The sequence below is a fragment of the Aedes albopictus genome, chromosome 2, assembly GCF_035046485.1.
Source record: "Aedes albopictus strain Foshan chromosome 2, AalbF5, whole genome shotgun sequence".
Lineage (NCBI taxonomy): Eukaryota > Metazoa > Arthropoda > Insecta > Diptera > Culicidae > Aedes > Aedes albopictus.
In genome coordinates this window covers 442,625,755-442,641,805 of record NC_085137.1, presented here as the reverse complement: position 1 = coordinate 442,641,805, position 16,051 = coordinate 442,625,755, and the positions used below count along the sequence as shown (strand labels likewise).

Sequence of the window (16,051 nt, the reverse complement as noted above, 5' to 3'; positions counted from 1 at the left end):
GTAATAACTATAGACACTATAGAGCTTGCTGACGTTTATTCACCTTTCTCTTTCAAACATGCAGGCGGAATAGGATTTGTTGTCATCAGGAAAGGTTTCCCGATGAAAATAAATCCTATCCCGCCTGCATGCTTGAAAGAGAGAGGTGAATAAACGTCAGCAAGCTCTATAGATTCCATAGACTCGCGGAGGCGTAGACAACTGTAGCCAAACGAACTGTCAGTTCGTGTAGCCAAACGAGCATGACGTCACGATTTCAATAGCGACAATGGATTGCGTGACGTCATATTTGCTCGGTACACTCTAAATTCATGGTAAAACACACTAAAATCGTATTGCTCAACCATGTCTCCGCGAGTCTATGGAATCTATAGTGTCTATAGTAATAACCACTCAGTTACTGAGTGGAAAACTATCTGTGTGTAAAAACATCGCAGCTCCCAGCGCGCACGGCCCTCTGGTGTTGGATAGCTAAAACATTTATGATGATTCTTTTTAAATTTGACATTTCCAATCAGCAAGTCATCAGTCCGTCATCATCGGTTGCGTTCGTCGCATCTATTTACTTTTCGTTCGCTTTATCGCGGTTGCCTCGTCGGTGGTGGCGAAAGATTCTAGTGGGAATTTTCGAAGCTAAATCAATGTTCAAACATCCTAGTTTAGTTTCTATCTAAACTAGTTGAAGTCAGTGATAGTAGTAGCAAATAGTTTTCAACATTGTTGGTGTAGCTTCGCCCAAAGTGAGCCCAAATTAGTTAGATTTCGTCCACATACTATTCAGCGCTCGGTTCCAAAGGACCCCGAACCAATCAGCAGAATGGCCAAGTTCGACATGGACGAGTTCAACGAAATCCTGGAAAAGTGTCGGGATCAATCGCTACAGAAGGAACAGGACGCGGTATGGATAAAACGTTGCTGTTATCAGCTGTGAATCGTCCCCCTTATTTTGGCGACGCTAATTCACTTCCGTATGTTTTTGTTTAGATACTGCTGGAACCGTTCGCCTACATTCAGCAAATTCCGGGCAAGCAGTTCCGGGCCAAGATGGCACTGGCCTTCAATCACTGGTTGAACATTCCGGAGGAGAAGCTGGCGGCCATCGGCGAGGTGGTTCAGATGATGCACAATTCCAGCTTGCTGTAAGTATAAGGGCCCGAATAAGGATATCCAAACGCTTTGGGGCTTGCCCTTGAAATTCCTAACGGTTTCTGATGCAATCAAAGGTAACACAAAAGTTATGTTTGGACTGTGAGCACTACATGTAGTTTAAATTGTTTGTCTCGGATATGACAAACAGTCACCTTTTGGCATCCAAATTTGTCACGTTTCTTAGTCATAGCACGGTAGGGCCCCTTTAGCCAGGGCTTTTAAGCCGTGGGTAAGGTATTCAGCATGACTATGCTGAGGGTGACGGGTTCTTTTTTTTTTTTTTTTATCCAACCGTTTATTTAAAGGCCCACCCGCCGTGTTCAGCTTTACAGGGCCGATAATCATTTTTTACTACATGAAGTAAAACTAGCACCCTTCCCGCTTTTATTTTTCAAAGCACTTTTTTCTTTCAAACAAAAATCAACTGTTTCCCCGTGCTCCGCGTTGAGGGAACACTGGTTTGCGCAAACTTTCTTGGCTTCGTTCGCCTTTCGATTCGATCGCCTGCGTTTGTTTGTCACTTCATTGTAGTCGCTTGATGAGCTTCCATTGTCCTCTACGTCCGTCCACTCGTCGTCGTTGTGTGTTTTTTGCTCTGCAGTAGTAGGTTTAGATGATGATGATTGCTCGCCGCTCAGCGGGGGAAAATCGTCCCGAGTGAACAGCTCGGTTGTAGCTACTGTTGTTGGGGCTGCGTCGGCGACTCCTCGTGGTTCTGTGTAATTTTTATTTTGATGTGCGTCTGGGCTGTACCGCCGACTTGGCTGGTGCGGATAGGATATTGTTGTGTTTTCGTTTGCGATTGATATGTTTGATGGTATGTCACGGAAGAGATTCATCCTTAGCACCCTTACGCCATTAGGAATCCCTGGGAAATAGTGTTTCCATGTTTCACTCCTAATAGAAATCACTTCTCCAAACTGCAACATACTTTCGGTGATAGCTTCGTTGCTCACCGTTGAAGGGAGGTCGTTAACGCGCACGGTAACCGCATCACCATCCACATACACAGGTATTTTGTATGCTTTATTGGAAACAACAATTGTACGCTTACAATTGTGCTCCAATTGATAGCGCGAAGCAACCTTTTTGTCCACCATTTCGATCAGTATACAATTACGAGTATGATGTAATTGTATACTCTTGACCAAAGCATAATCAAGATGAATTTCCGTTTCTAAGAATGCCTTTACTTTCCCAATATCGGGACGCACTGGAAGCACACTCACGTCGACAACTAAGACGTTTTCACGCGCAGCAGACATGATTTTTCGTCGATTTCCAATAGGTTTAAGAGAGGAGTATGAAACACGTCCGTCGTATGCGATTGCAGGCAATGAACTCCAGGGTGACGGGTTCGATTCTCGGTCAGTGAAATATCGTTTTGTAAAAGAAATTACTTTGTTTTCCTTGGGCATAGAGTATCCTTGTGTCAATAAGTGGATTATGAGGCATTTCGCAAGATAAACTGAATTTTGCTGATGATGCCTCTGCAAAGCAAAATATTGTGTCAATTTCAGCTATTTCTGTTGGATACCTACCAAGAACTTAAATCTAACATCAAGTAGCTTAATCTGCTCAATTTGCAGTCTTCGAAGGCGGGACAACGCACATTTTTCCCAGATTGGGCACCCGTATGTGAGGACAGGCCTAAACACGCATTTGTAGAAAAGAAGCTCTGTAGGGTCAGGCGGTACTGGCCAAATCTTCCATCGTGTTACGCACTTCTTAGGGGTGATACACAAATTATGTCACGCAAAAATCGACCTTTTTCAACCCCTCTCCCCGCTATGTCACACTTTTTGTATAGGACCTCAATATTTTTCGTAAGGGTCGTCACGTTCTGCAAAACCCCCCCTCCCCCCTAAAAGCGTGACATAATTTGTGTACGACCCCTTATGTTGTTTCCGGATCACTATAGGGAGTTGATTGTTGTGGGCGTGGGCAAAGTGGTCTGCCAATGTATTTTCCCTTTCCAGATCAGATATCACGAGCCGGTTCCCATGTCGAAGAGTTGGTACATATTTGATTTTGTTCCTAGGATGCTTGGTTACTTGTTTTTCAAAACTTACTACTTCCATTGGCTAGATTCCGGGTATGTAGTAGTCCCAAAATTTTGGAACTGTGTGCTGCACTTTCTTCACGAATTTGTAAATTGAGCTGTTCAGCAATTCCTCTCAGGAATGAGTGTTTTGTACGGCAATACTGTCTTCGTCGCAAAAGAATTAGTAGTTTGATACGATCTGGAACCTCACACTTTCGAACACTTCTGCTGGTGACTGGAACAGAAACTCTTTCTGTTTCAATTAGAACGGCTACAAACGTGGCAATGGCGGTGTCAATTTTATCTTTGGAGTCCAAGCCATTGATTAGGGGAGTTGTAAGGTCCAAGCCTCTTGAGACTGAGTTCGAGAAGACGAACCAGTTGGCACTACAGATAGTAGAGTATAGTAGAGTTTACTCTACTATCCATAGTCGGAACGTATGTAGTTTTTGTGCTGTCGTAGTTCTCTCTTGAAGGGGGCAGCAGCATTGATTGTGAACACAACAGGAATGTGATCCGATGAAAGATCCTGTGATTCTGGCTACAGTTTGCGCACCAGATTTTCGAACGATCCCCGTTTGGTGTGCGGAACGGAAAACTGCAATCCTTTATAAGATGCAATTCCCCACACTTGATACACTTTGCTTTCATATCCATTCCATGTCCAAACTTTTGGCATCGAAAGCTCTGAATAATATCACCAATTTTACTTGCACTTCCTTCCACGCTATCTTCTGGAATTGTTGCAGACATTCCTTCGGTTGTTCTTCCAGGAGTTTCTTCGAAGACTCATCCAGGAATTCCTCCAGAGATTCTATCCAGAAATTGCTCATGGAACTCATACAGAAATACCTCTTGGCCTTCCTTCTCTCAATCAATTCCTCCTGCCGTTTTCTAGCAATTCCTCCAGAAATTCTAACTAAGGTGCCTCCAAGAATTCTTCAAGTAATTCCTTTACGAATTTTTCCTGGCATTCTTGAGATTCTTTCAGAAATTCCCCCAGCGTTTTCTGCAGAGCTTCCTTCATCGATTCCTGCAGAATATTTCTTCTTATTCTTATTCTTCTTCTTCTTCTTCTTCTAGGGACTTCTCTAGGTATTCCTCCAGGTTTTTTTTTCTTTGGATTGCTCCAGGCATTCCTGATGGGATTTCTTTAGAGATTCCCATATAGTTTCCTAAAACAAATCCTCCTAGGATTTCTGCTGAATTTTTCTACAATTATACCTCCCAGAATCCTTCTAAGAATTTTCCAGAAATTTTATCGAGGGGTTTTATTCAAAAATTCCCCATAAATTTCTCCTGGGGTTCCTCCAGGAATTCCTCTTGGCCATCCTCCAGGAGTTCCAGCTGAAGGAATCCTAATATCTATAGAGGAAATCCCTAAAAGATTTTCTAGTGAAATCCCATCAGGAATACCTGGAGGAATCCTAAGTGAAGATTGAACATATACCAGGAGAAATGCCGATAGTAACCCCTGAATGAATCGGTAGAGATATTTTGGAGAAATCCATGAAGGAGTGAGTCCTTGAAGGAACCGCAGGAGAAATTAGGACTGCCAAGAAGATTGCTCGAAGAATCTCAGCAAGAATGCCAGGAGCAATCGCAAGAGGAATCCCTAGATGATTTCATCGAGGTACACCAGTTGGAATTGCTGGAGGAGTCCTAGGACTAATTGCTGGTAGAATCGTAGGAGGCATTGCTTGAGGGATCTCAGCCGAAATTTCTGGAGGTAGGCCAAAACTAGTTTCTGAAGGAATCGCATGCAGAATTTATCGAAGAATCCCTGGCTAAAATCGCTGAAAGAATTCCTGGAGCAATCACCGGAGAAAGTTCTGGAAGGATCCCAAGAAGATTGTCTTGGAAAATTTCAACTGGCATTCCTGAACGAATCCCAATAGAAATCTCAAGACAAATCCCTAGATAAATTCCGGAAGGTATTATAATAGTAATTTCTAGAGAAATCCTAGTAGGGATTGCTGGAGGAATATCTGCAGGAATTTCTAGTGAAATCCCATCGGGAATCCCTGGTGCAATCATAAGAGAAGTTCATTGAGAAAATATCGGGAGGAACTCATAAAGTACCCACCTAGAGAACCCCTGGAATAATTCATGAAAAAGTTCCTGGAGGAAGTATTTTGGATAACGCAAAAACAGCTCCAAATGATGTATCTTGAAACATCACGAAATTTGAGGTTTCGCATGATGATGTTTCGTTTACATTCGATAAATGGAACCCGGAACCGCTAGAATAAAATCATGGTCATCAGTATCAGTATCGGTATCAGTAGTAATCCATGGGAGATTGTCTTGAACGGTCCCACCTGGAGTTCTTGAAGGAATTTCTGGAAAAATCCTAGGAGGAAATGCTGGAGGAATCTACTGGAATTATTAGAGAAACCGAAACCCTGTCAAGCATGCCGGGGAGAATGCCAAGAGAAGTTCCTTGAATAAAAACCTGGAGGAATACCTACAGTTCTCCTTGGAAGAATCGGTAGAGGTATTCTGGAGGAATCCATGGATTCCAATCCTGATGGAATCGCAAAAGGCATTTTCAAAGGAATTTCATGAAGTTTTTCCAAAAGTATTGCAGCAAGTAAGTATGCCAGGAGAAATCCCTAGAAGTATTCCTGGAAGTACCAGAGTTAGAATTTCCGGAGCAGTCCATATAAGAATTGCTGGAGGAATCCCAGCTGGAATTCATGGAGAAAGGACAATATGAGAAATCCTGGAGAAATCCCATGAGGAATTTCTGTAAGAGCCCTTGGATAAAATCTTAGGAGGAAGTCCTGGATAAAACCTTGAAGAAATCCCGGGAGAATTACCGAAGGGGTTTCTGGAAAAATTATAGGAAGATTTCCCGAAAGAATCACAGCAAGAATGCTTGAAGAAATCTCTAAATGAATACCTCGTAGAATTCCTGAGGGTACAACAGTTAGAACTTCTGGTAGAGTTCTAGGAGAAACTGCTGGAAGAACTACAGCAAAAGTTGCTTGAGGAAACCCAGCTAAAGTTCTCGGTGGAAGGTCAAAACTAGTTTTGGTGGAATTTCCGGAGAAAACTCAGAATAAAATCTCTGAAAGAATTCCTGGAAGAATCACCGAAGAAACTTCTGGAAGGATTACAGAAGAATTGTCTTGAATAATTCCAACGAGAATTCCTGAAGGAATCCCAATAGATATCCCTAGATGATTTCCGAGAAGTATCATAATAAGAATTTCTAGAGAAATCCCGGAAGGAATCTGCAGAAATTTCTAGAGTAACCCCATCAGGAATGCTTGGAGGAATCCCAAGAGAAGTTCATTGAAGAAATATGGGGAAAATCCATAAAGGAATACCTAGTGAAATCCCTGGAAGAATCGATAGAGGTATTCCTAGACCTAAGATTGATGTATTTTGAAAAAAAAACACGAAATTTGAAGTGTCGCTTAACGATATTTGCTTACATTCGAAAAATTGATGCCCAAACCACCGTTTCGGGGAAATCCGTATATGGAATACAAAGAAGTACGGACAATGTAAAACTAGCTGGGGCGCAATTGGTCACATGTTTGCTTCATAAGCAGATGGTCATGGGTTCGATCCCAGCCCCGGCACTTTCGTCAGTTGCTCTTTCCTCCTGAGAGCAGTTGACACTTATCCTCTTCTGAGCCCATGGCTCAAATGGACCCGGATACTTGAACATCGGCGAACGGCAACCCATAATGAACCCCCAATCGGACTGGAAACAGGAACAACCAACAGCCACACATCAACATCCTCGTGCTCATCATTCTACCATGATAGAGTAGAAAGTGAAATCAGCGCAACAGCAATCAGATCGATATATGTAGTACAATTAGAATAGAATACATTTAGGCGCTGTACAAAGTGTAAGTACAGCTTCCAGTTGGAATCGCACACGCAGTGCCCTAGTGGACAATAGAGTTGTAAATTAGGTAAAGTGATTGAAGAATACATAAAACGTAAACATTGCACAGAATGGTGTACATACTTCGAAAACCGCGATGCTTGAAATACCGTATGACAGTGTTGGACCATTCAGGCTTATTCTGCGCGGCGTGTGAGGTGAGACGGACGGTTTCGTCTCACGTGACGTGAGACGACTAATGTAAATCAAATGGGGCGAGTCGACTTTTGTCACCTCATTCGACTCGTCTCACCTCACACGCCGCGCAGAATAAGCCTGATTTTCAAAACTTGGCATCGGAACAGAATTCCGGAAAACCAATTCCAAAATGGCCAACTGTATTCAAAGTGATCAATCATCGCGATAATATGCTATAACTCTCAAAATCATGAAGTTTGATAAGTCGCATGATAGTGTTTTTTCATCTTCGAAAATGTACCTAAGAACCACCGGAACCAATCCCGTAAAATCCGCATATCGGTTCCAACATGGCCAAAACTAGGTGAACATTTGAAAAGGGCCTATCTGCTTTGCGTAAACATACATGTTTTTGTCTCTGCAGGGCCACCCACGCATATCAACACCCTTATCAGGAAGAGTGTTCTTCAAGCTATCTAAAACTTTCATCTGAAATAGTTAGTATTTCGGATGAAAGTTTTATGAATGAAATTTATGCTTACACAACCTCGTGCAGCTATGTGCTACCAACACAGAGAACAGACATCCAGGCTAGAACAAATTTCATTCAGAAAGTTGTGTAAGGATCTGAATCTTCACTTGAGTGTTGCAAACCAATATACGATGGATGACAACACTAACGCCGCTAAACACCATATTACCACAGTCAGTGGTAAATTTAAACATTTCAAGTGGTGAAATGAATTAGTATGGGAAATTAACCGATTGCAGCGCCACGCTATTGCTACTTGTGTTGCCGATGTAATATTCCTTACACAAAATTCAGATTGGACTTGGATGTCTGTTCTCTGTGCTACCAAGTAGTGAATTCATTGTCAGTTTGAGGATCTCCAAGAGCTTCCTTGAGTATAGGTTAGCGGATCTACTAGAATATTTCGTTATCTCTAAGAGATACACGCAATAGAGAAAACGTTAAATGGGCTTTTATATTCCCCTAAAACCGCTCGGAAGACCATTAAGATGCCATGAAACGCTTTGAAATTTCAAGAAATTTACCTGAAAGCCTCTGAACCCCCTGAAACCACTTTAAAACATCCTGAAACGCTCTGAAACGCATTGAAGCACCTTGAAACGCTTTGAAACGTCTCCAAAGCCCCCATGAAACCCCATGAGCCTCTGAGGATCCCTTAACCCTCTGAAAACGCTTTGAAACATCTTGAAACGCTTTGAAACGCATTGAAACGCCTCTAAAACTCCTATGGAACCTGCGAGCTTCTGAAGCCCCCTAGAACCATCCTAAAACCGCCTGGGACGCTCTGCGACACATTGAAAACTATTGAAACGTCTTGAAACGCTTTGGAACGCTTCTAAAACCCCTACAAAACCTCCATGAAATTCACCTGAGAGCCTCTGAAGCCCCCTGAAACCCCTGTGAAATCATCTGAAACGCCTTGAAATGTCCTGAAACGCTCTAAAACGCCTCTAGAATCCCTATAAAACCTCCTTAAAATTTACCTGATAGCCTCTGAAGCCCCCTAAAACCCCTGTGAACTCTCCTTAAACGCCTTGAAACACTTTGAAACGCCTATGAAAAGCATTAAAACGCCCTGAAACGCCTTGACACGCTTTGAAACGCTACTTAAACCCCTATAAAACTGGTTCGGGTCCGTATGAAGTTGATCATTATTATTAACTTCTTTTCTTGACCAGCCTAGATAACTGTGTAGTGTCGGTAGCGGTTGTCACAATTGACTAAGAATAACACTACGAACTGCCTGTTCCGGTGGTAAGAGTCCATTAAACAGGTGACCCCTAATTCATGGTGTGATGCGGCTATATGCTTACCGTGCCTAGGAATGAATGGTTAGGGGGTCTAATAAAATCCTAACCGCTTAACGGAGCCTGTGGAGTACTAGGACGCCCTCCACAGTATTCCGCCCTTACTGCGCTAACCGGAGCAATGATGCAGTTGACCTTGTGTTTCTCCGAGATAATCTGCGATCCTTCTTAAGTCTCATCTGCGAGGCTCAATAAGAGTGGAATATGTTGTTTATTAGCTTCAATTATAACCTATATGACTCTTCGCATTATGCGTTCTTCACAGCACAGAAAACAGACATCCAGGCTTGAACAAATTCTATTCAGAAAGTTGTGTAAGGATTTCAATCTTCACTTGAGTAAGGTTGCAAACCAATACACGATGAAAACACTAACGCCGCCAAACACCATATTGCCACAATCAGTGGTGAATTGAAACATTTCAAGTGGTGAATTTAATTAGTATGGGAAATTAACCGATTGCAGCGCCACGATGTTGCCACTTGTGTTGCCGATTTCAAATAGCCGTTAAATTCCTTACACAGTTTCGGAACTGGACTTGGATGTCTGTTCTCTGTGTTCACAGTGTCCTCTGTGTATCTTCGTCTCTGGCGTTCTTCAATCGATACCGAATTGGTTTTTATCGCTGCTCTTTTTTCTTGTGCTTTGATTGTAAGAGTTTGATCACAGAGAACCGACATCCAGGCTAGAACAAATTTCATTCAGAAAGTTGTGTAAGGATTTAAATCTTCACTTGAGTAAGGTTGCAAACCAATACACGGTGACAACACTCACGCCGCCAAACACCATATTGCCACAGTCAGTGGTGAATTGAAACATTTCAAGTGGTGAATTTAACTAGTATAGAAAATTAACCGATTGCAGCGCCACGCTATTGCCACTTGTGTTGCCGATTTAAAATGGCCGTTAAATTTCTTACACAGTTTCGGAACTAGACTTGGATGTCTGTTCTCTGTGGTTTGATCTTGCCTAGTTTGGGTAGTGGCTATGGTTATGACAGCTCAGATCAATCTTCAGCATAAAAGAACAGCTTTGGTCCAAGAACCTTATTTTCGTAAGGGGGATTTCTATGTAGATGTAATGCTTTAGTTAACACCTATATGATTCCGGATCTTGCGTTTGACCCGATGTTTGCTACTTTCAAGTAGAGTAGGACGGGGTAAGATGGCCACCCGGGGCAAGATGAGCACCCCTCCGTTTTACTACTTTTATGATGAATTTTGCCTAAACAACTTCATAATACGTTAGAATAATTTTCATCCTGTTTGTAAACCTGATAAAAGGTACTTCATATTGAACGAATTAAAAAATATCGTCCAATTAGTCAATAGCATGGATTTTTAGCATTTTCTTATAAGAAATCATCAGAATAAAATAAGGTTTTTATGTCAGAATCAAATTTTTATCATAATTCTGGTTATCAGCCAACATTACTAGCTTACTGCAAAGCATTTTAATTTAAATACATTAGAAAATATTTTCTAAAAACAAACATTAAAATTTATTCAATTTTAGTTTTTACCTTTAGTGGGGCAAGATGAGCACCCCTGATCGGAATATAGAAAATATTTTGAAATTATTGTAATCCACTCAATAGTGCCGAACATAGGTTTCCGTAACCTCTGCAACTATTTGGTTGCGTAAATTTCTAAAAATAAGCAACTTAATAATCGTTTATTGTTTTTCGGGTCATTTTGTATAAAGTATTTTTTTTCAATAATCGAAAAAAAATGATAATTTTAGAACGTGATACCAAAACTATAATCAAGGTTCACTACATCAATCACTGTATGGCCAATTTATTGTTAAAATATTGGGGTTTTAATGAAGTGCTCTTCTTGCCCCGTAGGGGTGCTCGTCTTGCCCCGTAGCATGTTCGAACGGACCATAAAACATCTTTTTTGTGAAGTCAAATGATAGAAAACATGATATAGAAAAGAACTACTGAGGGGTACTTGGAAAAATTGTGTTAACTTTCAATAAACTCAACGTGATCCTTAGGGTGCTCATCTTGCCCCGCCCTACCCTAAAATTGAAATGACAATCTCGCGTGTCATGCCTCGAACCATAAAATGTTTTGATAAAACTGCTTGTTTATTCCGTTAGTGGATAATGCATCGTATGAAGATCAGACCTATAAATTTGACCTCTTTCTTATAAATATTGATTAGAACGCTTTGTCGAGCATCACACACGTGATTTTTTTCTGGCAAACATGCCTCTCCATGGGAACCAACATGCTTACCGAAATGGAAAGTCCACAGTGATTTGTTTACACAATGTTGTTTACGATATCGGAAAAGCATTCATTCAAAAACAATTTTGTTTGGGTGTTTTCTTGGATTTCCAGGTTACTTTTTAACACGTAAGTTTCGATTCCATATTGGATTGTCCTATTTATCATTCAATGATTTCCAATTGGATTTACCAAATGCTCAAAAACCAACATCTCTTCACGGCATTCTTGCCATCACTTTTGAGGAATCTCGTAGCATAAACGCAATTGGTTTTTCTACTTATGATTTTGTCCATCACAATCCTCAACAGGCTGCTTCATTTGTATATCTTAGCTGAGAATCCGACTGTGGAACTTTGAATCATTTGATATGTAACTACCCAGTTTTTACGCAACTCCGTTTCCGAGTACTCGGTAACCACTTGATTAAGTGAAACTGACCTAAGAAGCCTGAATCTTCAGGATGTTCTGTTGTTCTGAACCTGTTGTGGCAAGTAGCTATAGGCTTAGGGCTTGTTCACAAATGTCATAACGCTGGAGGGGGTGGGTGGGTGTTTGTCATGGTGTTACAGCTCGAACGAAAAAAAATCTTCTAATACAAACAATGTTGAGAAGGGGTGGGTGGGTGTCAGAAAAGCCCGTTTTTGGCGTGTGAATGAACCCTTACTTTACGCTTTATGCGTTTTTTACAGTGCCCTTTTCAGGGCGCTGTTTAATCCCGTTGTGGTACGCTTATGCGATTATGTCGACCCTATTCCCTTACCTTCCCCTTACCCTATCCCATCCCTTATTGCTCCCCTCGCTCTCCCTTACTTAAATGATGAATAGGCTCGTATTCATGGCGATGGCACAAATTTCCCAAATGGAGGAGAACGTGCCTCTGGAGCCGACCTACCTGATACCTGATACCCCTAAAACCCCTGTGAACTCAACTCCTATGAACAGCATTAAAACTCCCTGAAACGCCTTGAAACGCTTTGAAACGCTACTTAAACCCCTATAAAACCTTCGTGAGATTCACCTGCGACCCTCTGAAGGCACCCTTAAATCTCCTGAAACCATGAAACGCCATTAAACGCATTGAAACGCCTCTGAAATCTCCGTGAAACTCACCTGAGAGTTTCTGAAGCCTCACAAAACCTCTTCCAAACTTCCTGGAACGCCTTGAAACACCTTTGAAATACAAATGATATCCATGTGAAACGCACCTGATAGCCTCTGAAGCCCTCTAAAACATCTCTGAAATCTCCTGAAACGCCTTGAAACAGCCTTAAAATCCCTCTGACCATCCCCCTTTACATCTGAAAGCCTTGACCCCCTCCCCTTTGCATCTGCAAGTCACTTATTCTTCTTTGCAACCTTGAAATCCATTTAGGTAACGAACTGAATCCATTTGGGCAGTCCTGACTCGTTACCCAAATGGAGGTTCGAGTGTAGGGTCATTTATGGCGATGTCACTTATCTCCTAAATCGTGGAAAACATGCAGCTTCTAATAACTGATAATATGCTTGATTATCTTGATCACAAGCCGTTCAAACCGTATTGGGATATTTTTATCGATTCTATAACATTCTACCGAAAATCATTTTCCAGAATTGCATTTTTCACCGAAAACCATTCCCCGAAAATGTTCAGTGATACATATAAAAAATCTGGTTTTCATAGGAATGTTGGACCATTTTTTTCATGTATACGTTAATAACAGGAAATACTTGCTAATAGTTCGAACATGAGTCAACTTCGGAACGAAAATTAAAAAAAAAAAGAAACTATTCACTATTATAACTAACCTTACTAATGGGCGCACAATACCATCATCTATTTCTTCTCTTTCCTGCACATTCAAATTCAAATTTCGGGAAACCATCATTGAACTGTATCCAGAATCGATGATATCGAAGATAACTCTATCCTCCGTAGAGGAATTCCGGTAGCACACAAGATCTACGGCATTGCGAGTACGATAAACGCTGGCAACTACGTCCTAGTGCTGGCACTCGCCAAGGTCCACAGTCTGGGGCACCCGGAGGTAGGTGATGACCATAAAGTTGGTTCATAGGTGGGTGATAATGACCCTTACACTCTGTTCAACAGGCCCAACAAGTGGTGACGGAGCAGCTGCTGGAGCTGCACCGCGGCCAGGGCATGGAGATCTACTGGAGGGATAATTTCATCTGTCCGACCGAGGCGGAGTACAAGCAGATGGTGATCCGGAAGACGGGCGGCCTGTTCATGTTGGCCATCCGGCTGATGCAGCTGTTCAGCGACGACAAGAAAGACTTTACCAAACTGACGGCCATCCTGGGGCTGTCGTTCCAGATCCGGGACGACTACTGCAACCTGACGTCGAAGGACTATTCGGATAACAAGAGCTACTGTGAGGACTTGACCGAGGGCAAGTTTAGCTTTCCGGTGATACACGCGGTGCTGAACCAGAAGGATCGGCAGGTGTTACGTGAGTATTTTGGGGGTTAATTAGTTCGAAGTTGTTTAATTCGTTTTTTTTGTTGACCCGCAGATATTCTAAGGCAACGGACGCAGGACGTCGAAGTGAAACGATACTGTGTGTCGCTGCTGGAGAAACTCGGTAGTTTTAAGTATACCGCCGAAGTATTGGAAATGCTGGACACCGAAGCGAGGGCGGAGGTCTGTATTTCAAATTTGCTAGATTTTTAATGATATCAATACAATTATAATCATCTCTTATATTTTCCAGATTGAACGACTAGGCGAAAATCCGATTATGCAATCGCTTCTGGATGATCTGCTCAGTTGGAAAACGGTTGGAACCGATGATTCGTCGTCATAAGCGCTCCACAGTTGTAGGTACCCATTTCGATCCATAATCAGGTAAACGTGTAAGACAACAACCATTTCCACCACGAAGACGATCTACAAATATTCTAGAACCGAAAGCAATCTATGAACTATATTTGTTAAAGTTTTTTTTCCGCTACAATATTGAGCACAAGCATCACCTTTACAATTGTGGGGGCGGTTTATTTTTCGACAATTCGTTTGTTTTTCTGGGGTTTATAACACTTTTCTTTATCCAACATTTTAATACGAATGAACTTTAACGAGTTTTAAACATAACTTCCATCACAATATTTCAAGTTGTTTATACAAATTGTATGATGTTTCCTTCATATTCATTTTTTTTCTTTTTGTTTGTCTTAAATCCAGAAAGACACACGAACCGTAGATTTTATCAAATTTCAAAGAATAGGTCGTCCTCTACTAAACATACACACGGCTTAGGAACGAAAGTGCACTGCAATGATTGCTATTAAACCCACTGGAATGTAAAGAATCTTACAAAAAAACGCGAATCGCGTCTAACGTCTAGCATTTAGGAACGAAAGCATGCTGCTGGAGTCGTCAGAAGACTCGATATTATGAGGAAACTTATATTAGTGCCCAAAACTTTTTTCCACCAAAGGACCTAGAACACGTACGTGGAATGGACGGAGAAATAAGTATAAAAAGACATTTTGTGAGAATTTCGGAGGAATGATTTCACACTAGCTGTAACTTTGTGTTCTGATTCAGGAGAATCGTGGGCCGCTTTATCAAACGAATGAATGCGTACTTTGTGCGAATGGTGTAGCTTTGTCCCCATCCCTTTGATAGAGGTATATGATACCGGGATGGGGAGAAGCTTGGCAAGTCAATCTATTCCTCTTTAGTTTCATTTTTAAATTATGTAATTTGTAACTATACATATACTGTCAAGACAGTCATTTGTTGGATTTTCGAAATTGCGGTTCGAAACTGTGTCGTTTATTGACTGAAACTTGTCCGAAATCCCTCGGTTCCGAAGATTAGTTATAGGTTTTTGTTGCCTTTAATCCATATCCGCCCAGCGTCTTATTCATAAGACAAAACGTTTGAAATGACTATCTTGAGAATACACAATATTTCCATATACTGAGTATTTGGAGCAGTTTTAACGATGATCCATACTTGGTGAACAATTTACTTCAGAATTAGCTCACTAGGTGGCGCAAGCCTTGCTGCAAAGATTACACATGGCCGCGTTTTAAAAGTCCAATTTAAAAACCTGATGTTTATTTGTTTTCCTGATATCTTCACGTTGTATTAACATTTGAAGACGGTGTCTTCGGCAAAGTTTGATGTTTGACGCTTGCGGTACCCATGGGTGCTGCTATGAATAAACTTGACTTTTGCTGATATCCCTGTTAAATTGCGATTGCTGACTGCTCGACTGTGCGAATCTCGAAATTAGCCCAACTCAACTGTGTGTTCTGTGCAGGAATCCCTGAAGGAGATCCTGCAAGACTGCCTGAGAAACGCGACAGGAGAAATTACTGGGAGAAAACCTGAAGGAATTCATGAGGTTTCCTCGAAAAACTTCTGGATGAATCACAGAAGGTGCTCATGGAGAAATCTCTGATGGATCTTCTGTAGAAATCACAAAACATTCAGGTGAAATCGCTGGATGAATTTCATAAGGAACCCCTGAATGACTTCCTGGAAGGAGTTTCTTGAGGAGTTTCCGTAGAAGTCTTTGAAGGAGTGGCTGGGGGAAAAAAAAAACTAAAACATTGCAAGAGAAATCTCTCCAGCAATTTCAAGAGAAGCATCCCTAAAGGTATTCTCGTAGAAATTCCTGAAAAAAACATCTAAAGGAATCCTTGAATGAACTACAGGAGAAACCTCAGACGGATTTTCTAAAGGAATCCCCCGAGAAACTCCTGCATGAATTTCCGAGGA

General features: G+C 41.5%; 1 protein-coding gene across 1 annotated transcript; it reads left to right on the top strand.

The window, feature by feature from the left end:
* The first annotated feature begins 514 nt into the window (after nt 1-514).
* Nucleotides 515-15,075, top strand: LOC109420246 (terpene synthase). The gene is made up of 6 exons (XM_019694583.3): nt 515-898; nt 985-1,139; nt 13,199-13,343; nt 13,409-13,769; nt 13,833-13,960; nt 14,031-15,075. Exons 1-6 carry the CDS (start codon nt 818-820, stop codon nt 14,121-14,123), a joined length of 963 nt encoding a protein of 320 aa, XP_019550128.1. The 5' UTR covers nt 515-817; the 3' UTR covers nt 14,124-15,075.
* The last annotated feature ends 976 nt before the right edge of the window (nt 15,076-16,051 follow it).

What these genes read in the sequence shown, in the direction of transcription:
- LOC109420246 (XM_019694583.3), top strand. Translation starts at nt 818, where the DNA reads ATGGCCAAGTTCGACATGGACGAGTTCAACGAAATCCTGGAAAAGTGT. An exon ending in TACAGAAGGAACAGGACGCG is followed by an intron (nt 899 to 984) that starts GTATGGATAAAA and finishes GTTTTTGTTTAG; the next exon opens with ATACTGCTGGAACCGTTCGC. An exon ending in ATGCACAATTCCAGCTTGCT is followed by an intron (nt 1,140 to 13,198) that starts GTAAGTATAAGG and finishes AACTGTATCCAG; the next exon opens with AATCGATGATATCGAAGATA.